Source organism: Periophthalmus magnuspinnatus, chromosome 2 (genome assembly GCF_009829125.3).
Source record: "Periophthalmus magnuspinnatus isolate fPerMag1 chromosome 2, fPerMag1.2.pri, whole genome shotgun sequence".
Taxonomy (NCBI): domain Eukaryota; kingdom Metazoa; phylum Chordata; class Actinopteri; order Gobiiformes; family Gobiidae; genus Periophthalmus; species Periophthalmus magnuspinnatus.
Window position 1 is genome coordinate 1,739,294 of NC_047127.1, and position 21,806 is coordinate 1,761,099.

The following is a 21,806-nucleotide window of genomic DNA, read 5'->3' on the forward strand; positions in this document are numbered from 1 at the left end:
GCTGTAGCATCTCCATGGAGACAAACAGGCAGCAGATACTACACTTAATGCACCTTTAAAACGTCGTTCATTAAAACCACAGATTGTGTAAAGACGTGGACTGAGTGAGTGACAGCGTTCAGCTCCAAATGAAGCTAATCGAGGCTAGCAGTTATTATAGCGGCTAATTTGGAGCTAATTAGCATATTTGGAATTCTGACCGTGAGTATCATAGCAACCAAAGAGCCAATCCAGAGCCAGATTGTTGAAGGAATGTGGTGGAAGCTAGCAGGTTAGCTATGTCCATTTCTATAAACGGTCTGTGGTTAATTCTGTATAACGCGCAAGTAGTTCCGGCAACAGTTAAATCACATTCTGTATCACTGCTCTGCTGACGTCACCATAGCAACGGGTAAACAAACACTCAACTGCTCTGAGTAGAATGTAGGGACTAGCTTCACGTAAAACACTGAAATAACTAAATATTTGCGACGTTTACAGACGGTGAACAGGTTTTTCACATTCACAGGTGACACGTTTCAGTTTGTAACCATGGTAACAGAGCAAAACAACAATGAGGAGCTGTGCATTATGTTTGATTTCCATATGACTGGTCCATAAACGCATGAATTACTCTTGTTATTCATATGAACTGTGGATCATCCTCTGTCACTTATGGCTTTTACACATATAAAAAATACCACTGTTGCATTTAAAGGTTTTATATGACACAAAACGTGACTCTTTTGTAGCTTTAATCCATTTTCTAACGTCGTTCCCGCCTCAAAAACAGACCCGGAGTTGTGTTTTGTTTCATTCACACACGTTTGAGTAACACTTTATCATTAATCTTCATCCTCATACTGATCCCGCCTCTCCCCGCTGTCTTCCTCTCTGTCGTAGCCCTGATGTTCCTCCTCCTCCTCCTCCTCTTCTTCATCATCTCCAAACCCGCCGTCATCATCCTCAGTGTTCACTCTCCCGCTCAGGACGTCCTCGATCCAGTCCTCCAGCTCCTCTGCCGTGGGGAGGTCTTCGTCGTTGGACATGTCCAGCCACACACTGTCGGCCTGAGGAAGAGGTGACGGTTTTAAAAGGAACGTTTAGAGACCGGAGCTCAAAAGGACGGGTTTAATGACATTTTGCTTACGTTTTGATCCTTTTCCAAACGTTTTTTGAGTTTTTATTTGGGTCAAAACTAATTAAATTACCTCAACATATTAAACTTAGCAATTTTAATTCACTTTATTTTGAATTTTACGAACATCTGTGACGTTGACGACTCCGATCTGAGGTCTGAAGAGGTCCAGGTTGAAGGTTTTCTCCCAGTACGTCGTCAGCTGCAAACAGAACAGACGCTATCGTTAGCACAGATTTACTTACTCACTTAAGATTCAATTCTTTTTAAAAACTTAAGTAATAAAATCTGACCAGTGGGAAGTCGTCTGGGTCGATCCAAACGATGCTCAGCTCGGGGTTGTTTGTGTTGTCTCTGGCCACGTCCTTCAAAATCTCCAAAAACTCATAACCGTCTACAGCATTAGAGCAAACACGATTTAAAACTGGAAATGCTTGATTTTACTATAAACAAAATCAGCCAAAACATTATAACCACCGTCTACAGGTTAAACACATCACTTTTTAAATAATAAGTTTGATTCACTCGTTTAAAACACATGAACTGGTCTCTTCGTGTTCACTTGAAGCCAAAAATGTAATTTGTTGGTTCCATTTTGAAGTCAGTTGTTATAATGTTTTGATTGTTGTCATTTTTAAATCGGCTTTGTGCTCAACAGCGCCCCCAACCTCACTGTTAGCGTCACTACTTCCTGTCCAGTTTTATCTCTATGAGGGTTTTTGCAAAGTCACGATAAAAGAAATAAATATTTAAAGATGAGGCAGTGGACAGGGAGCTGCAGGTGGATTAGGGGTCAGAGGTCAGAGGTCAGGGGTTAGGGTCAGACAGTGTACAGGGAGCTGTGGGTGGACGTCACTCTGACAACATGTTAAACACGACACAAATAAAATGAAAACACAAGAAACATGTTTGTCTCAATGCTAACGCTAATGTTAATTTTGAGGCATAATAAATATTAAAACAACACAGTCTAAAGTATTCTACATGTTAAAATAATTGTGCTGTCTTTATTTTAATTAATTTGAATTTCAATAGATAATTTTGCCTTTTCTGATTTTAATAAAAGTGACTGTTAGCTTTGAGACGCAGTGAGCTAGCTAACATGCTGCTGTGTACAGAGCCAATTTCAAAAACTAACCTGGATCTTCTTCCTCTGCAAAGGCGACGATGTGAATCCCGTCCATGTCGTCCTCCTGGTCGTACAAATAACTTAATATATCTGTGTAATAATACTGCAGTACACACAGCGGTTATGAAAGTACAAACCCAAGTCTCAAACATGTTCTCAGCCCGAAGTTTCCTTAAGGTGGCCCTAAAAAACACAAAGGTTTAGTTCAGTTTTAATATGATACAGGGTTTTCTGATGTGACGACATGTTCATGGACGCCATTTTGAGGACTTTGGACCATTCTGAAGATGTGTGTGTGATTATTTCTGTTAAGGATTGGGTTAACAGTTTGTAGATTATTGGTTTTGGGGAATTCTTCCAGTCCTCCATCTGAAATGATATAACCAAACCCCCTCCTCCTGACCCTCACTGACCTCCTGACCCCTACAGCCCTCCTGACCCCCCGCTGAGCTCCTGACCACCCTGCTGAGCTCCTGACCACCCTGCTGACCTCCTGACTCCTCCTGACTCCTGCTGACCTCCTGACTCCTCCTGACCCCCCGTTGACCTCCTGACCCTCTGCTGAGCTCCTGACCCCCCGCTGACCTCCTGACCCCTCCTGACCCCTACAGCCCTCCTGAACCCCCCCGCTGACCTCCTGACCCCCCACTGACCTCCTGTGTTGCGTGACAAAGTCCACGATGTCCAGTTCGGTGAGGGGTCGTCCGGGCAGAACCGCCGGCTCCTCCATGAACGGCTCATAGAAGTTCACCTGGTTCATCTTTAAGGACAGATGTTTGGCCACCTACAGGACAGGACGCGTCATTACATAAACAGACGAGACCAGAGGAACGAGGACGTTTTAACGAGGACATTTTAACGAGGCGCTTTAACGAGCTCCAGGTGATTAAAACTGGACTTACAGATTTGTCAAACGTGGCAAAGAACTTGATGTAGGGATGAAAATGCTCCGATGCTTCTCTGAAAGCCTTGAAATCTGGAAAAATGCACAGTGAAAATGTGATTCCAGTTTGATTATAATCTCAATCCTTCTGTTTGTGTCTGTGGTTTGCAGAGGAGTCCACTCTCTCTCCTCCCTCCTCTCATCCTCCTCTCTCCTCACCTCTCCTCACCTCTCTCTCTCTCCTTTTTCCTTTCTCCCCACTCCCCCTCTGCTCAGCTTCACTTTTTGCAGTGCACCTCTCTTCTGTCTCTCTCTTCCCTTCTCTCTCTCTTTCCCCCTCTCTCTTCCCTTCTCTCTCCCCTCCTCTCTCCTTCCTTCTCTCTCTCTCTTCCCTTCTCTCTCTCATCACCCTCTCTCTTTTCCTCCTCGCTCTTCTCTCTCTCTTCCCTTCTCCCTCTCTCTTCCCTTCTCCCTCTCTCTTCCCCCTCTCTCTTCCCTTCTCTCTCTTGCTCCCCTTCTCTCTCCTTCCTGCTCTCTCTCCCCTCTCTCTTCCCTTCTCTCTCTCTTTCCCCCTCTTTCCTTCCTGCTCTCTCTCCCCCTCTCTCTTCCCTTCTCTCTCTCTTCTCCCTCTCTCTTCCCTTCTCTCTCTCACTCCCCCTCTCTCTCCTTCCTGCTCTCTCCCCCTCTCTCTTCCCTTCTCTCTCTCTTCTCCCTCTCTCTCCTCACCCCCATCTTACCTCTTCCCTCTCTCTCTCCTCCATCCCTCCTGCCCCTCTCTTCTCTTCCCTCTCCCTCTCTCCTTCCCTCTCCTCTTTCTCTACACCCTCCTCTTCTTTTTCCCTTCTTTTCCTCACTCATATAAAAACAGTTAAACTCCAAACATCCTTAGTGTGATCAGACTCGCCTCTCCACAGATCTGATGTCTCTATTACAGTTGTGTATAAACTGCACCAAACTGACTCGTGTAGCTTTAAGTCGTGTTCTGCCGTTGCGAGGATCAAACCGGTAACCTTTCCACTCCCGGGCGACTGTTCACCGTCAGATTCTTATTTTTCTCGTTTTATTAAATTTCCGCCCTCGCCGCGTCACCGGGTCCGTCGTAAAACCATTTTACACGGCGGCTCTCATCTGTCCGGGGTCGGGGCCAAGGACCGGCCTGAGACGAGCTTCATAATGAAACTTTCCCATCATGCCCCTCTTCCCTCGCTCCTGCCTCACGTCTCTCTCGTCCTTTTTGTGTGAAGTGGAGCCATAATTGCAGTTTGACCTATTCCAAAAGTAGGAGCTATTTGAAGGCTCTCCGGAGACGCGCTGAGACGGCCATTTTGGGGACTCGGGTTTCCTTGAGCAGACTGTGATGTGGGACCATTAGCCACCAGATCCCATTAGCGTAGCGGGACTAGCAAAGGCGATAAGAGCCGGAGAGGGGCTGGAACGGGGCTTTTAAACTGCATTAGACACTGGCCCCCAAACACTTCTGTGCCATATGGATAAACCGGCTGTAATCCTGCTCCGGACGGACACGGAAAATCACCGTTAATACAACTGGAAATCAGAAACTATTATGATTATTGTTATTATTATTTAAAGGGACGGACGCTATTACGCTATTTACGTGTCAAAAACAGACCTGGAGTTGTGTTTTGTTTCATTCACACATGTTTAACACACAAACCTGCACATTTAGGCTGGAAAACAGTCTGTTCCACCTTGTGATGTCATCATGTGGCGATACAGGAAGTGCTCCACTGTGTTTTTAAACTCCACACACCTTCATTTATAGAATCATTTGGGTCATTTCAGTCCTGGAATTGGCCGTCTCGTTTCATTTTTATTTATTTCATATTTATTTCATTTAATTTCATATTTATTTCATTTCATTTTATTTAATTTCATATTTATTTCATTTAATTACATATGTATTTCTTATTTATTTCATTTCATTTTAGTTAATTTTATTTTATTTTATTTCATATTTATTTCATTTAATTACATATTTATTTCTTATTTATTTCATATTTTTTCATATTTATTTTTTATTTCATATTTATTTATTTTTTATTTCATTTTTATTTTTTTATTTTTTTATTTATTTTTATTTCATATTCATTTTTAATTTTATATTCTTTTTTTTATTATTTTATTTTTTTAATTCATGTATTTAAGCTTCTGGAGTTGCTAATCTCTACTGAACTAAAGGTAAGAGGAGGAGGAGTTAACTTGAAAATGACCACTTGATGACATCACAAGGTGGAACGGCGCGTTTTGAGGTTTGTAGATGTTACAGACTCATAATAAAGAGTTAGGCAAAAACAAAACACAAGTAGAACATGGATTAAAGCTACAAGAGTCAGTTTTGTGTCATGTCGCACCTTTAAAATCAAATGTATTATTAAAATTTAACTTATGGGAAGGAAGAAATTGATTTTTTTTGTGATTTTGCTGCAGGTGTTTGAGCGAAAAGTGTAAATAACCGGAACCATGTTTGAAATCAGGACTAAACTGTGACAAATATTAAAATCTTGTGTGAATCTACATGAATCTTCTCCTTTGAAATATCCGATCAGACGAATATCTTCCTCCATTCTCTCAAACGCTCGTATCTCCATGGCGTTTTTGATCATTTCTACAGGATCCTCCAGCACCTAAAGGACGACACCGCAGCGTTAAACCGTTGTACTTATGCCACAGACTGTTTATATAAATGGACGTGGCTAACGAGCTAGCTGCCGGAATAAACAGAGTAATAAATAAGACTCACATCCAACAAAAACTCCACGAGCGTGTCCGCGGAGAGCTCGCCGTCAAACTCTATTATACGATCGTCTTTGAAAACGTACAGACTGCCCACTTCCACCAGCCCTGCCCCGGAAAAACACAAAAATAATGTATTAGCTTCGTCATGATCGTCTACTGTTTAGATTTAAAATAATTCTTTGATGCGCACTTCCTGCTCCATCGACTCTGGCTCCAATTCATTTTCTATTGATAAACTGTCCTCTCTCTGTCTCTGCTGCTTCAGACTCATTTTGGTCTTAAATGTTCATATTAACCCTCTACATGATCCTGGGGTTTAATTTTTTTTTTTTTTTTTTTTGAGTTATTTGGAGTTTATTATTTGTTTACTTTTGTTATTTTGAGGTTTTTGGTTTTTTTCTTATTTTGAGTTTATTTATTTATTTATTTTTTTGTTATTTTGTTTTTTTTAAATTTGGAGTTTATTGTTATTTTTTTACTTTTTTATTTTGTGTTTTTTATTTATTTATATATATATTTGTTATTTTGAGGGTTTTTTGTTTTTTGTTTTTTTTCCCTTAGTTTGAGTTTATTTATTTATATATTTTTTGTTATTTTGAGGTTTAGGTGTTGTTGTTTTTTTGTCCTTATTTTGAGTTTATTTGTTATTTTGAGTTTTTTTTTGTTTGTTTTTTTGTTATTTTGAGTTGTTTTTTTTTTCCCTTATTTTGAGTTTATTTATTTATATATTTTTGTTATTTTGAGGTTTAGGTTTTTGTTTTTTCTTTTTTTCCTTATTTTGAGTTTATTTGTTATATTTAGTTTTTTTTATTATTATTTTGAGGGGGTTTTTTTTGTTCTTTTGAGGGGTTTTTTTTCTCCTTATTTTGAGTTTATTTATTTATATATTTTTTTATTATTTTGAGTATTTTTTTTTTTTTTTTTGTTATTTTGAAATTATTTTTGTTTTTTTCAAAAACTGTCCTCTCTCTGTCTCTGCTGCTTCAGACTCATTCTGGTCTTAAATGTTCGTATTAACCCTCTACATGATCCTGGGGTTTTTATTTCACTCTTGTGTCTGTAAATCAATATCTGAACATTAATAAGAGACAAATCAGGTCCTTCTTTCCCCGAGGTCGCTCCTGTTAGCGTTAGCAACAGGTTTGATTGACAGATGGCTCTTTGGTTGCTATGATACTCATCTGACTGGACCTGGACACCGTGTCGTACCGAGTTTTTGGGCCACTTTAAAATCCCTCTGCGCGTCCACCATCCCGAAGCCGATGTCCTTGTTCTCCAGGACCTGAGCCGTGAGCTGCAGACACAGTTTAAAGTCACGTTACACACACGGCGTCGTCTTTATATTTACTTTTTCAAGCATTTTCACCTTAAAAACACCTGACTCCGTTCACTGTAAAGCGTTTAGGGCGTGCGTTTTTATTTCAGCCTCGTCACCGTGTAATAAAACAGAAGAATGTGTGTAGTTTTTCTAGTTTTTCCAAAGCGCTTCTACAAAAACATACGAGGCTCTAAAGTAAAGCTCGTTCTAATCCTGGCGTACTTTTTTTTTTGGATCAACTAATTAACAGAACGACCTAGAAACAATCCCAGGACACTTGAAGCACAAAAGACGTGACGGGGGGAGACGGCGCCGCTCCGACCCTGTGCAGCACGACCGCCATAGAAACACAAACTCTTTACTTTATGTTTAAATCAAATATATTCACGAGGAGAAGTGTTTTCAGACGCCGCTGTGCAGTTCTGAGTACCACACGGGCTGGATCCAGTTGTACTTTATATATATATTTGGATTTGTTTTTAGATTTTCACAGTAGTGGAACATAACGAAGTAAAAGTGTTAAAGTACTGTACTGAAGAACAAGTTTTATGCATCTGTACTTTACTTAAGTACATTTCACTACATTTTTGAATTGGCCTAAAAAGTAAAAGTATTTTTTATTAACACTTTCATAAGTTTAGCAGAAAAAATATACAAATAAAAACACAAATCTGTATCAATCACCACATTTGAAGCTTTATAAGACTCAAAATCTGATTTAAATACTTTACTTTTTACTCTTTAAGCACATTTTCTTGAATACTTTTACTTGAGTAAAGTAAGTTAAGTTTCGTCTGATAACTTTACTTTTACTAGTATTTTTTAAAGTTATGGAATAAACTTTACAACATTAACTGTAACACTTCTAGATTTTCCATTTTGTTCTTACTTTAAAAGATTCAAAACGATGCAAACGTCTAAAACACATGTGTCAAACTCAAGGCCCGTGGGCAAAATTTGGCCCGTCGGGTCATGTTATGTGGCCGGCGACAAAGTAAATAAAAAGGTGTGACTGTCTTAAAATATCAGTTTAGAGATGCACAGTTACAGACTTTTTTTTTTTCATATCTGTGCAAATCCATATGCAACATTTGTAACTTGAATAAGTAATAAATATAGAAAAAGTAGTTGCATTTATTTTATTACATTTGATTACATTTATCTTACAGTTACATCTGGCCCTTTGAGAGCGACCATTTTGATGATGTGGCCCTCTGTGAAAATGAGTTTGACACAGCTGGTCTAAAAAGAAAAAAAAAAAGAAAAAAAATTCTAACAAATACAAAAAACAAAAGAAAAAAACAGAAAAAATAAAAAAAAATTAAAAAAAACCCTAAACAAATATACAACAAATACAAATAAATAACAAATAAAAATATCCACAGCTTTTTGGAATGATATTATTTTTAACAGACTCTGATGCCCCCTCACCTCCAGCACCAGCTCCGTCATCTGGAGCCTCTTCTGCAGACCCTTGTGGTTGGGGACGGGCTCGTGGTAGAAGAGACACAGCAGCTCGAACCTCCTCACCGCCTTCTTGTAGTTGCGTTCATTAATGTCCAGTACTCTGTCTTTACCATCAAAGTTTGGGAACTCCAGCCCCTCTTCTGCGCTGCCGAAGAAGAAGAAGACAACCTCAGCCAAGAAGAGCCCGGAGAGAATGGAAAACCGACACTGCAGCATGTTTTTTTTTTTAAGTGGAATGGAGAAGGAAAAATCAAACGGACTATTCAGGTATGAGACATCAAACAGAATACGTCCACTTTAAGAGTCAAGATATTACAAAAAACCAATATGTTTCTTTTGTTGTGCCTTTCACAGCTTCAGTCTGGGTCCTCTGCTGTGCCGCTCTCTTCTTCTTCTTCTTCTTCTTCTTCTATCTTTCTCTCTTCTCCTCAGGCAGCGGGTCTCTAGGGGTCCACTTCGCTCCTCCATTTCACTTCCTAGTTGTGAATATTTTTATTTATTTATTTGTATTTGTTTTATATTTGTTTTTTGGTTTTTTTTGTATTTGTTAGAATTTTTTTCTTTTTTTTCTTTTTTCTTTTTTTCTCTTTCTTTTTTCTTTTTTTTTTGTAATAATACTAAAGGTATTTAATATTTGTGGCATAACAGAACAGCTCCATGATTAAAAGTCAGACCGGACAGATTATTATGAAGTAAAAAAACAAACAAACAAAAAAAAACCCACAATACTCCGGGTTGTCCATAAGATTTAGATTGTCTATTATACATTTTTAAGTTTTTTAGCACCATAAAACTTACAGATGACAAAAAAAGACAAAGTTGTATGAAATGTGAGCAAGGATGGTTTGTTTTTTAGGAACCTGCTCGTGTGGATAAAGAATTTACCCGTAACAAAGATTAAATTTAAAATCATTTCACATTTTTGTCATGCAAAATAATGTCTTTGTCAGGTAATGTCTTTTAAATTTGGAATCCTGGGGAAAAAACAGTGGTGTATCGTCCCAAAAGGTTTTAGAAAACATACATTAAAAAAAAAGAAGTGTTGTGTCAATTCAGTATTTACATCATAGAAAGAAAAACAACTGTCATCCATCTCTAAACTCTGTCTGAGCAGTTTTTTAGACAGGTTTATGCCAGAAAGATTTTTAAAATGGACATCCTTAGCTTTAGAGGGAATGGGAAATGTATTTATTTATTATTTATTTATTTATTTTTTATTTATTTATTTATTTATTTATTTTTTATTTTTTATTTATTTATTATTATTTTATTTTTTGTATTTATTTTGTTTATTTTCGGTCATCAGCTTTAGAGGGAATGGAAATTATTTTTATTTTTTTTTATTTATTTATGTTTTTTAAGAAACACAGTTTTATTCAGTTTTTTTTTTTAAATAAAACTGTTTGTCTGAGATGATATTGACTTTCTCTCTGTTCAAATAACATCTGTAAACACGGGGGGAGTTTATGATTAAACACCTTGTAGATCTTTTTTTCAGATTTTCAAATAGATTGTACGGATTTTCTTCTTTTCCTGAGATGAAAACAGCTGTGAGATAGAACTTGGATTTGAAATATAAGAGAAAAGAGCATCATGAAAGAACAATTTGGAAGCTCTCTTTAATAGAATAATATAGGACACACTTCATGAGGTCGTTCAAGCTTGAAATTCATTCTGTAGTAAATGTAAAAACCTTCAGGGATTTCATTATGCATCTAATCAGGAGTGACATTAGCTGGATTAACATATCTTTATAGGACACTTTATTAAAATGCATGGAATTCAACAATACCACAAACTCCTAATAGAGCAATCTGGTTTGTTTAATTGGATTTTGCGCGTTTTTAATGAGATTTACGGTAAAATATTGTGTTTTTTAAGGGTTATTACGGTAAAGAGTCCAGACAGAAGCAGCAGATCACAGAGCGCTGCTTTGTCTCAGCTGCGTCAGACCAAACTAATCGATTTAGAGAAAAATGGAGCCGCTTTGGCTGTTTGCGGCTTTATTACAGCTACATGTTGCTTGTTTTGGATTTGTTAGCGCATCAGGTAAGTGTTACGACTCATAAATCCAACTTTTCCAACGCTGTGATGCTAAAATAAACTTAGGATGGCGCTGTAGCTTAGTCTGAACTTTAGTTTGGAGCCGTTCATTCATCACTTCACGTTGTTGGCTAACGTGTTTACAGGCTAATTTTACAACAATACGACGTGCAAGGTGCTTTTTGTGCGTTTAAATCTTAATTCCTAGTGTGGATTTTTGTTTTATAAGGTTTCAAAGTTGAGAAACAGTTGCAGGAGCGTGTGAGGTGTCATCAAACCGGTCTGATCAGTGTTTTTGTTGCAGCATGTTCACAGATTGTTCCTATTTGTGCTGTAATTGCATGAATCGCGCAAAAATGAATCTGTCAAACGCATTGCACCTTTTATTTCAGACAAAAACTGGAAGATATTTACGGATAACATCGCCAAAGCCATGAAATCCTACACACCCTGCAACCCTGACAACTGTGGCTGCCATTTAAGGTGAGACATCTCCAAATTCTACTGTTATTACACTGTTTTTGGATGATATTGTGATGTTTATTAACTTTATTTAAATTGCAGTGTCCTCCAGGATGACTTACGGTCGTTTGAAGCCGGTATTTCTGAAGATTTCATGGCTGCGACGGTGAAAAGAGGAGTGGGAACACATTACCAAATCATTAATCATAAGTTATACAGAGAACACAACTGTATGTTTCCAGCCCGGTAAGAAAAACTGTAATAATCTTGAGTAGTTTTGCACTGAGTTTGTCTTAATTGTGGAAAATGTGCTTGCGTTTTTAGATGCAGTGGGGTGGAGCATTTCATCTTGGAGGTGATTGACAAGCTGCCGGATTTGGAGATGGTCGTGAACGTGCGGGACTATCCTCAGGTGCCGGACTGGGTGCACCAGATCATGCCCGTCTTCTCTTTCAGTAAGGTTAGGTTTTTTACCAACAGGAGCAGATCTAAAATAAATAACTGTCATAAATGAGCGCTGTTTTGTGTGTAGACGAGCGACTACCACGACATCATGTATCCCGCGTGGACGTTTTGGGAAGGTGGACCGGCGGTGTGGCCTATATACCCCACCGGACTGGGACGATGGGATCTGATGAGAGATGACCTCAAAAAGTAAGACTAAAAAGCCCGTTTTACGCTACGATCTGATCTGTGTTATAATGTTTACTCATCATATAATACAGTTTCATTCACACATGTTTAACACGCAAACAAACCTGCAGATTTAGGCTGAGTTCTTCACTCTGTTCCACCTTGTGATGTCATCATGTGGCGATACAGGAAGTGCTCCGCTGTGTTTTTAAACTCCACACGCCTTCATTTCTAGAATAATTTGGATCATTTCAGTCCTGTAGTTGCCACTTATCTCGGCTGAACTAAAGGTAAAAGGAGCTGTTAACTTGAAAACTACCACTTCATGACATCACAAGGTGGAACAGAGCGTTTTGAGGTTGTGTGAATGAAACAAAACACAACTTCAGGTCTATTTTTGAGGAGGAAATGGCGTTAGAAAGTGACTAAAATCTCATAAGAGTCCATAAACGTGGAGAAAGACATTCAGCCATCTTGAATCTTGAAATTGGACAGAGAACGCAAATAATTGAATGAACTTATGTTGTTTTGTTACGTTCAGATTTACTGCTATACTCTGTTCCACCTTGTGATGTCATCATGTGGTGAGACAGGAAGTGCTCCGCTGTGTTTTTAAACTCCACACACCTTCATTTCTAGAGTCATATGGATTATTTCATCTGTGGAGTTGCCACTTATCTCGACTGAACTAAAGGTAAAAGGAGGAGGAGTTAACTGGAAAACTACCACTTGATGACATCACAAGGTGGAACAGAGCGTTTTGGGCTTTGGAGATGTTACAGACTAATAATAAAGTGTGACTCAAACATGTGTGAATGAAACAAAACACAACTCCAGGTCTGTTTTTGAGGAGGTGACATCATTAGAACATGGATTAAAACTACAAGAGTCAGTTTTTGTGTGTATAGGACCTTTTAAAAAATCATTTTGCGTTTGTTACACTGAATGATTTGCTAACTTCGAATAAACTTTTAGGTCGGCAGCGCAGTGGCCGTGGGAGAAGAAGGAGTCTAAAGGTTTCTTTAGAGGCTCTAGGTCAGTATTTGAACTGATTTGAATGAGATTTTATTAAAAGTATCTCAAAATGATGGTGTGTTCTCAATTTTCTCAGAACTAGCCCTGAGCGTGACCCTCTTATCCTGCTGTCAAGGGAATCCCCAGAGCTTGTGAATGCAGAGTACACCAAAAACCAGGCCTGGAAGTCAGAAAAGGTAAAAGAAATATACACAAACGCTCCTCCATACAGTATAGCTATTACTACTGTGCATTTTTTATATTTGTATATTTTATTTTAGGACACATTGGGTAAACCTCCCGCCAAAGAAATCCCACTCGTCGATCACTGCAAATACAAGTAAGTCTCACTAACTTCACCCATAACTCTGTATTTCACATTTATATTGTTTTATCGTATGTCTTTCAGGTATTTATTTAACTTCAGGGGAGTAGCGGCCAGTTTTCGGTTCAAACACCTGTTTCTCTGCGGCTCCCTCGTTTTCCACGTCGGCGATGAATGGCAAGAGTTTTTCTATCCGCAGCTCAAGCCGTGGGTCCACTACATACCCGTGAAACAAGATCTGTCAGACGTCAAGTAATAATCTTTCTCGTTTAACCGTTCAGTAATGAGTGGATTTGAACGTTGTTGGTAAGTTAATTCTGTTTCCAGGGAGCTTCTTCAGTTTGCCAAAGAGAACGACGACATAGCCCAAGATATCGCTTCAAGGTAAGAATCATTTCTACGCAGTTATAATTTGGATTTTGGGCGTTTTTTGTTGACTGAAGTTGTGTTTTTTTTGGCTCAGAGGGAAGCAGTTCATCCTCGACCACCTAAAAATGGAGGATATCTCGTGCTACTGGGAAAAACTTCTCACCGAGTACAGCAAACTTCTGACGTACAAGCCAAAGCTAAGAAACGGCTACAATCAGGTTATGAACAAATTTGGAAAGACGGAGTTGTGAGGACAGGACAACAGGGGGCAGTAGTGAGTAATGACAGCAGTGTTGAACGGGAACAACCTCAAACAAACGTGCTCAGTGTCAAATACGAGGTGCATTTGTTCTGTTTTGTGCCACTAAATAAAAACAACAGCTTTCTGCAGTAGTTTTAGTGCCTTTACAATGACGATTAATAGGAGTGGAATGAGATTTTGTCCACGAGAACGAGACAAGATGAGATTTTAACATAATTCATAATAAGAAATGACATGTTTCAGTTCAAGATTTTGTCCTGACCAAGTATGATTTATGTTATGTAATATTTTTGCTCTTATTGTAGCGCTGTTTTGTTTGTTTTTTAGAACTATGACTTGTAACTTGCCAGCATTTCATCATTTTTGTCCAATCCAAATGTTAAAATATGGGGGAAAAACTCACAAGATATTTTTTTTTTTATCTTGTCTCGCGAGATCTTGTGGTTTGAGATGATTAGACCGTTATTTTTTGCTTTTTGCGCATCTTTTGTTGCTTTAATAGATCATATTCTTTTGCTGCATCTGAAATCTCTTGACATCTTTAGAGCTACAGTGTCCTCTACTGACCAGAGTGGCAATAGTTTTGTTTTATACTGTTTTATATCAAATTTGTGGTCATTTACAAAGCAAACAAACTGTCACAACGATGCCAACTGTTAGACAATTTCTTCTTATCATGTTTATAAATGTATTTGTCTCAGAATAGCGACACACTGAATGCGTTGGCAGTGAATATGTTGTAATATTCACATTATTTCTGACATCATGTTTCTGTTAATGATTTAATAATGACAAACCGAGCTCTGATACGATGAACATGTGACCAAAATGCTGTGATTTTTGTATAACATGTACAAAAACAATATGAAGTTTGTGTTTTAAATAAATAAAATTGTTCAAAAATATTCATGGGGTTTTTTTTAGACGGCGTGGTTTTAAGAATAAGTCTTTTTCCTGTATAATTATTTATTTAATTAGGCCTAAAGTCACTTCTAATGTGCTCAGTGCTGTGGTCTTCCGGCCGCAGGGGGCGCTGTGCCGCTGTATTTGCTGCAGTACTGCTCTGGCCGCTATGGTCTTCCGGCCGCAGGGGGCGCTGTTCTGCTGTGTTTGTGCGGCGGGGTCAGAGGTCGAGAGACGCCGGTGTGTCAGTGGAGAGGACACCCGTGGAAAAATTTAACTTATTATTTAATTACATGCTATATTGATCATATTTCTCCATTCTGCGCATGCGTAAAGCCTCAGGTCACCTCACGTTCGGCGGGAAAACGTTTGTTCAAGGTGAGATTTGAATAAATCTGTGTTTAAACTGATAAAAACTGATAAATCCTCATGCTTTTAATGTTATCTTTTTTTTCTAAAACGACAGGCGCAGTGTCCATCACGTTTGTGTTTTAATTTACGTTTTATACTGAGATAATTGTGTTTTTCATTGTATATTTCCTACATTGTCTGACGCAGGTGAACAGGTGTGCTGCATCCAGTCATCAGCAGTCACGTGTGTCCCTGTGTGTGTCCCTGTGTGTGTCCCTGTGTGTGTCCCTGTGTGTGTCCCTGTGTGTGTCCCTGTGTGTGTCCCTGTGTGTGTCCCTGTGTGTGTCCCTGTGTGTGTCCCTGTGTGTGTCCCTGTGTGTGTCCCTGCGTGTGTCCCTGCGTGTGTCCCTGCGTGTGTCCCTGCGCGTGAGACAGACTAGGACAGCTCCAGAATAATAATAATACATAATAATAATACATTTTATTTTGAATGCACTCTTCATTCAACAGAATCCCAGAGTGTTACAACAAAAAAATAACTTTAAAATACTAATTGCTAAAAGCTAAAAACATCAACAATAAGCTTTTCTAAATAAAAAGGTCTTTAGATTAGTTTAAAAAAAAAAAAGAAGTCCAGGCTCTGTGTGGCCCTGCACGGGGAGGCAGGTCCAGACTCGTGGTGCAGTTGAACAGAAGCTCGTTCCTCCATCGTACGGAGCCTCGTGGACCTGAAGGAGCCGCCTCAAGATCTGAGCCTGTGCGTTTTAAGACAAAGTGCAAAGTGATCAGGTCTTGCAGAGACGGTGGGGCCTGAGCAGTGATGCAGGAGGATTTTGTTTTCAATCTAGGATGAAACCAGATGATGAGTCAGTGCAGTGATATGAATACTTGCACTTGTACTTTTTCTGCATAACATACTTTAAAAAGTGTTGTAATGTTTTCTTATAGAATATTTTTAAATGTTTTTCCTCCAGCTCATAACATTTACCTTTAGTTTAGTACAAATCTGAAATCTGTGTGTTGTTTATGCGGGTGATGAATGTTTTTAGCTGATAACACTTCTACAGAGACAGATTTGATTTAAAGGAGCCGTATGACACTGTTTTCTGATCTGTGCTGTTGTTTCCTCATCACAAACAGACCTGGAGTTGTTTTGTTTCATTCAAAATGTTTAACGCACAAACAAACCTGCAGATTTAGGCTGGGTTCTTCTCTCAAACTGAAAACACTCTGTTTTGTCATCATGTGGTGATACAGGAAGTGCTCCACTGTGTTTTCAAACTCCACACACCTTCATTTATAGAATCATTTAGATCATTTCAGCTCCTAGAATAGCCACTTACCTCTATTGAACTAAAGGTAAAAGGAACTGTTAACTTAAACTGTTTACCACTTCATGACATCACAAGGTGGAACAGAGCGTTTTGAGCTTTGGAAATGGACAGATTAATAATAAAATGTTACTCAAACATGTGTGAATGAAACAAAACACAAATCCAGGTCTGTTTTTGAGGACGTAGCCACATTAGAACATGGATTAAACCTCAGAAGAGTCAGTTTTGGTAAATATAGGACCTTTTAAACTTGGACGTTCCGTATGTTGTGCCAGACCATCCCAGTTTAACATCTGCTGTTCAGGAGGAGCACCACATTTTTCTTCATCTTCTGGCGATCTGTTTTAGGAGTAGAGTTTGTGCCAACCCACATCCATGTGTTCTGCCTCTGCACCACAGGCTGACGCCAGCTGAAGCCTGATGCGCCCAGAACAGCCCCTGACGTGCTGCGCCCCCTGGAGGCAGTGTCCAGACTCACGTCCCGGGGGTACAGTGCACACCTGTGGGCGGCGGGCAGACTCGCGCCTTGAGGGTCCGCCGCACACCCGTTTAATACAGAACATTATGAGGGGACTTTTCCACAGCGACAGGCCGGTTCCCTTCTGCCTCCCCCTCCCCAGGGTCCACGCAGCTGATGGAGAGTCTGCCCAGATGCCCTCCCCTAGCTCCGCCTCTGCACCCGGGACCCTGCCAGCTGTCATGGGGAGGCCAGAGTTCCCGGACTCTGGATGGGACCGCATCAAGGACCTTTTTGAAAGACAGTCAGTGTTTAATTGTTTTTATATTGTATTTAAAGGCCCATATCAGGCTGTTTTTATGTTATAATGTTTTTTCCTCATCACAAACAGACCTGAGTTCTTCTCTCAAACTGAAAACACTCTGTTCCACCTTGTGATGTCATGTGGTCATACAGGTCATTCATACTCCACTCTGTTTTTAAACTCCACACACTTTACACATTATGGTAGTTGCACTAGTAAGTACTGGTACTTTCTGTAGTACTTACTACTGTTTTTACTGGTAAGTATTGAAGTAGTTAACAGTGAGACCGGACTGTATTTTAAAGCGAGACATTATGGTACTTGGCTGGTAATTACTGGTACTTTCCGTACTTTTGTACTGGTAATTACTGTAGTAGTTACCAGTGAGACCAGACTGTATTTTAACGCGAGACATTATGGTAGTTGCACTAGTAAGTACTGGTACTTTCTGTAGTACTTTAATCATTTGGATGAGTTCAGCCCTGGAATTACCAATTTCTACTGAACTAAAGGTAAAAAGAGCTACCACTTCATGACATCACAAGGTGGAACAGAGCATTTTGAGCTTTGGAGATATAGACAGACTAATAATAAAGTGTTACTCAAACGTGTGTGAAACAAAACAGGTCTGTTTTTCAGGAGGTAACAACATTAGAACATAACTTAAAGCTCATAAGAGTCATAGGACTTTTAAAGCCATTTCTACCATAACTTACTTAGAAAACTCTTCTGAACTACAGAAATAATACACATTCAGTTACATTTTTAGTGAAGCTTTCAAAGAGGCTAGATGCATACGACAGTTTTGATAATTTCACAAAAAACATGACTGACAATTTTCCTTGAACTATACAAACTATGAAACAACAAATTATGTTAAAGACTTAATGAAAAATACAGAATCCCAGGCAGTGTCCCAGTCCATCTCACTGTTTAGTCTCTGTTATAATAGAGATAATAATCTTGTTTTCCATGTTTCTGTTCCACAGTCCCACACAGAAGTATCCAGAGGAGGTCACCAATGTGCTTAAGAGTGGTGCGGTCGCGGCAGTTGCTGGTCTGTTCTACGGCGGTCTGCCTGCAGCCCGAGAAGCCAGAGAGCGCTACATCCAAATGAGCCAAGCTGAGATGTACACGGGCCGAGTGGACGCTGTGGTGAGGAGCCGTCTATCACAGGATCTGTTTGTTTAGAGACAGTTCTGATGTGTTCTCTCTGTTCAGCGCTCGGCTCATAACGCCGCCATCCGAGGCTTTGTGAGGTACGGCTGGAGGTGGAGCTGGAGAGTCGCTGCTTTTGTGACTCTGTTTAAGTGAGTTTTTTAATGTGGTATTTTAACTTTTACTGTTCAAACGATGTACCAGTTCTGATTTGACGTGTTTTAACACTCAGCACTGTGAGCACGGGGCTGTCTGTGTACAGAAACAAGTCCACACTGAACCACTACACAGCAGGTGGAGGTGAGGATTAGGAGTGTTTGTATGAGTTTATAATTGACTTGTGTAGTGCTACAGTGCCCCCTTGTGGACACATGAAAAAACCAAAATGATTTTGTCAGTTTAAAGAGTCATTATTACAGATGTAGCTGAAGAGTTGTTCTGTCGCTCACAGCTGTGACTGGAGGCCTGTTCAGACTGAACCTGGGGCTGAGGGGGCTGGTGGCAGGATCCATCATTGGCGCTGTCCTGGGGTAAGGCTGGACTCTGTCACTGTCACACAAAACTACACAAAACACAATGAAACGACTGAATGGGTTTCACTTGAGTGCATATATGTGTAACCACATAATAAATGTGACACCCTTTTGTTTTTTTATTTTAAGCAGTCATCGGCGTGCACAGATATATTTGCTGCTTGTTTGCTCATGCTTGTGCGTTTTGTCTGTATGCCTCTGGTAGCCAGCTGCGGCCCTCCAGCGCCCCTGTGTGGGCCAGCTGAACCCCTCCCGCCCTCCACCTCCAGCGGAGCAGGGGGAGCCAGAGGGCTCATGTGCAGCACAGAAGGCTGCTGTGGATCTGAGGGAGAGCCAGAGCAGCAGCAGCTGTCCCCCTCTGTGGAGGGCCATGTCCCCCATTGTGGAGGGCCATGTCCACACTCGGATGTACTTTAATTTTGCCCCCCCCTCACTGTCCCCCCATGTCTCCTCTCTCTGTCCCCCCGTTCCCCTCTGTTGAGGGCCATGTCCACACTCAGACGTACTTTAATTTTCCCCCCTCACTGTCCCCCCTATGTCCTCTCTCTCTGTTCCCGCCCCCATTACCCTCTGTTCCCCTCTGTTCAGGGTTCTGTCCACACTCAGATGTACTTTAATTTTGTCCCCTCTGACCCCCACACAGACTTGCTCCCATAATGCATGTGGAGAGTCTAAGAGTTTCCAGTTTCCTGGTTTGGATCTGGTTCGGACCTGGTTTGGACCTGGACCTGATTGGTCCTGGACCTACTTTGAACCTGGTTCAGACCTGGTTTGGTCCTGGTTTGGACGTGGTTTGGACCTGGTCTGGACCTGGTCTGGACCTGGACCTGGACCTGGTTCAGACCTGGTTCAGACCTGGTTTGGTCCTGGTTTGGTCCTGGTTTGGACCTGGACCTGGTTCAGACCTGGTTCGGACCTAGTTTGGACCTGGCTTGGACCTGGACCTGATTGGTCCTGGACCTACTTTGAACCTGGTTCAGACCTGGTTTGGATGTGATTCGGACCTGGTTTGGACCTGGTCTGGACCTGGACCTGGTTCGGGCCTGGTTTTTGTGATCATCAGCTTGTTGTTGGCTTTGCCCGAGTCGTCTCCCTGTGTTGGCCTCATTCTCATATTCGGCTCCTCTTCCTCTCGTCTGCCTGACTGAGCAGCCACCTGGAGCGTTTGATGTGTGCAAACTGCCCCGCTCTGCCAGGTGCAGTCAGGGGCAGAAGGGAGGAGAATCAAAGTGGGCAGTTAATCGGAAAGCACATCACGCTCCAGATCTCAGCCCAGAATCGTCCCCTGGTCTGGGCACGAGTCCTTCCTCTCAGGGCTGGGGCTGTGGAGGAGACTGCGGGGGGTCATTTAAGCCAATAATCCAATCCAATCAACTTCCACTTTTTACACAGAAAAAGCCAGAGTGTTCCCAGTGTTCCCAGCATTCCCACATCTTCATTTCCCAACTTTAATTAGGCTAAAACTTTGCGATTGTTTTCAGGATGCCTGCTGGTTTGATGATCCTCAGTGTGCAGTCTCTGTCCGGGGAAACCGCTCGTGAACGACGACAAAGAGAACGCAGAGAACTGTACGAGCTCAAACTACAAGAATGGTAATGGTGGATTTTAAACATGTTTTTGTAGATGATTCACAAATGACACATGCAACTCGTGTGTTTGTGTGTGTGTTTGTGTTTGTGTGTGTTAGGGAGGCTCGGCTGCGGTTAACTGATGATCTGATTGGAGATCTTAATGTGAGCTCAAATGTGGATGAAAGCACCAAAGACCTGCAGAGGATCGAGGAGCTGCTGAATTCACCAAATCAAACCACATCCAAAGACTCAACCAGTTTATTAGAAACTCAGACTCCGCCCAGCTGAGAGGAACCACAGGGGTCAAACACTGGACAGTGGAACAAAGACCTTAAAGGTGTGAGTGCACACCCTGTGGACGCAACAGGAATGTCATCAGTGCAAAAGACTTTTACCTCCAAAAAAACGTGTTATTGTCACAAAGTACGTCTGTTTTGGACGATGAACTCTTGAAGTATCTCTGGATATTTTAAATTGTGAAATCCAACAGTTGCTTTAGTTGAATAAACTAAACTTTGACGTTGATGTTTGTATCTGACCAGTGCGTCTCATTTTGAACCATATGTTGCTAACGAGTAGTTTCATTTCAAAGCTGTGAACATGTTGCTTTTTCTGTTGTGACTTTGCCTCTTGGGCTTTTCAACAACTAGGTCAGACATAGCTGTGCCCCCGGTGTAAACAAGATGTGACACAGCAGCAGCTGTGGCCCGGGACGCAACCGAGGAGACGACGAGCTACCATGGAGACGCCATCATGGAGACGCAACCGTGGACACGACCATCACCAAGATAACTCAGCAGATCAGTAATCAGGTATCTGGAATCAGGTACTCTACCAAACAGTCACAAATACAACAAAATAAAAGCGTTTATTTAGTTGTTTTATTGCATTGAAAACAAACTGAAAAAACATGCAGAACTATTGCTTCTCCACAGATGTGACTTGTAACCTCGCACAGTTTGAACCACCAGGGGTAGGATTAGAAATAACATCTGTAATTAAATAAATCCAAGATGTATTTAATTTTAATTCTATAGACATACCAGGCAGAGCAGAAACCTCATCCACCAGAAAGTGACTTAGTGCACCTATTAAAAACAATGGATCTATGATAATAATGGGTCTAATAAAATAATATTAATAATTTAAATAAATAAAAATAAAATGAGTTGTGCCTGAATGAGAAGAGCGAGAGTGACCTCTAGTGGAGAGACTGTAAACGACCTTTTTATTCTTTAAAGCATTGACCTTTCATCACAGTGACATCCTTCTATCTGAAAATCTAGAATATTATTTAAACTAATCATGATGAGACCAGTGCTGCCACCTACAGGAAAATCAATCGAATTGTTTCAACAGCGTATTACACAACACAATGTAATATGTGAACTCAGTGACCTCAGTGTTTAATTTACT

At 40.5% G+C, this 21,806-nt stretch overlaps 3 protein-coding genes across 3 annotated transcripts; 2 read left to right on the top strand and 1 right to left on the bottom strand.

Moving 5' to 3' along the window:
* Positions 1-824: 824 nt before the first annotated feature.
* Positions 825-8,887, bottom strand: LOC117384321 (calsequestrin-2-like). Its single transcript, XM_033981622.2, has 11 exons — positions 8,636-8,887; positions 7,096-7,180; positions 5,891-5,991; positions 5,666-5,774; positions 3,149-3,222; positions 2,900-3,030; positions 2,384-2,429; positions 2,256-2,310; positions 1,411-1,511; positions 1,245-1,319; positions 825-1,049 (listed from the first exon to the last, which is right to left on the bottom strand). The coding sequence occupies exons 1-11, from the start codon at positions 8,885-8,887 to the stop codon at positions 825-827; spliced, it is 1,254 nt and encodes a 417-aa protein (XP_033837513.1).
* A 1,731-nt stretch (positions 8,888-10,618) lies between these two features.
* Positions 10,619-14,677, top strand: poglut1 (protein O-glucosyltransferase 1). Its single transcript, XM_033981633.2, has 11 exons — positions 10,619-10,720; positions 11,107-11,197; positions 11,279-11,422; positions 11,501-11,636; positions 11,709-11,830; positions 12,785-12,844; positions 12,921-13,020; positions 13,105-13,163; positions 13,233-13,400; positions 13,476-13,532; positions 13,612-14,677. Exons 1-11 carry the CDS (start codon positions 10,648-10,650, stop codon positions 13,766-13,768), a joined length of 1,167 nt encoding a protein of 388 aa, XP_033837524.1. The 5' UTR covers positions 10,619-10,647; the 3' UTR covers positions 13,769-14,677.
* Positions 14,678-14,897: 220 nt separating this feature from the next.
* On the top strand, positions 14,898-20,914 carry timmdc1 (translocase of inner mitochondrial membrane domain containing 1). The gene is made up of 8 exons (XM_055227446.1): positions 14,898-15,060; positions 16,767-17,128; positions 18,118-18,283; positions 18,350-18,438; positions 18,519-18,586; positions 18,738-18,816; positions 20,301-20,411; positions 20,507-20,914. Exons 2-8 carry the CDS (start codon positions 16,788-16,790, stop codon positions 20,676-20,678), a joined length of 1,026 nt encoding a protein of 341 aa, XP_055083421.1. The 5' UTR covers positions 14,898-15,060; positions 16,767-16,787; the 3' UTR covers positions 20,679-20,914.
* Positions 20,915-21,806: the final 892 nt, after the last annotated feature.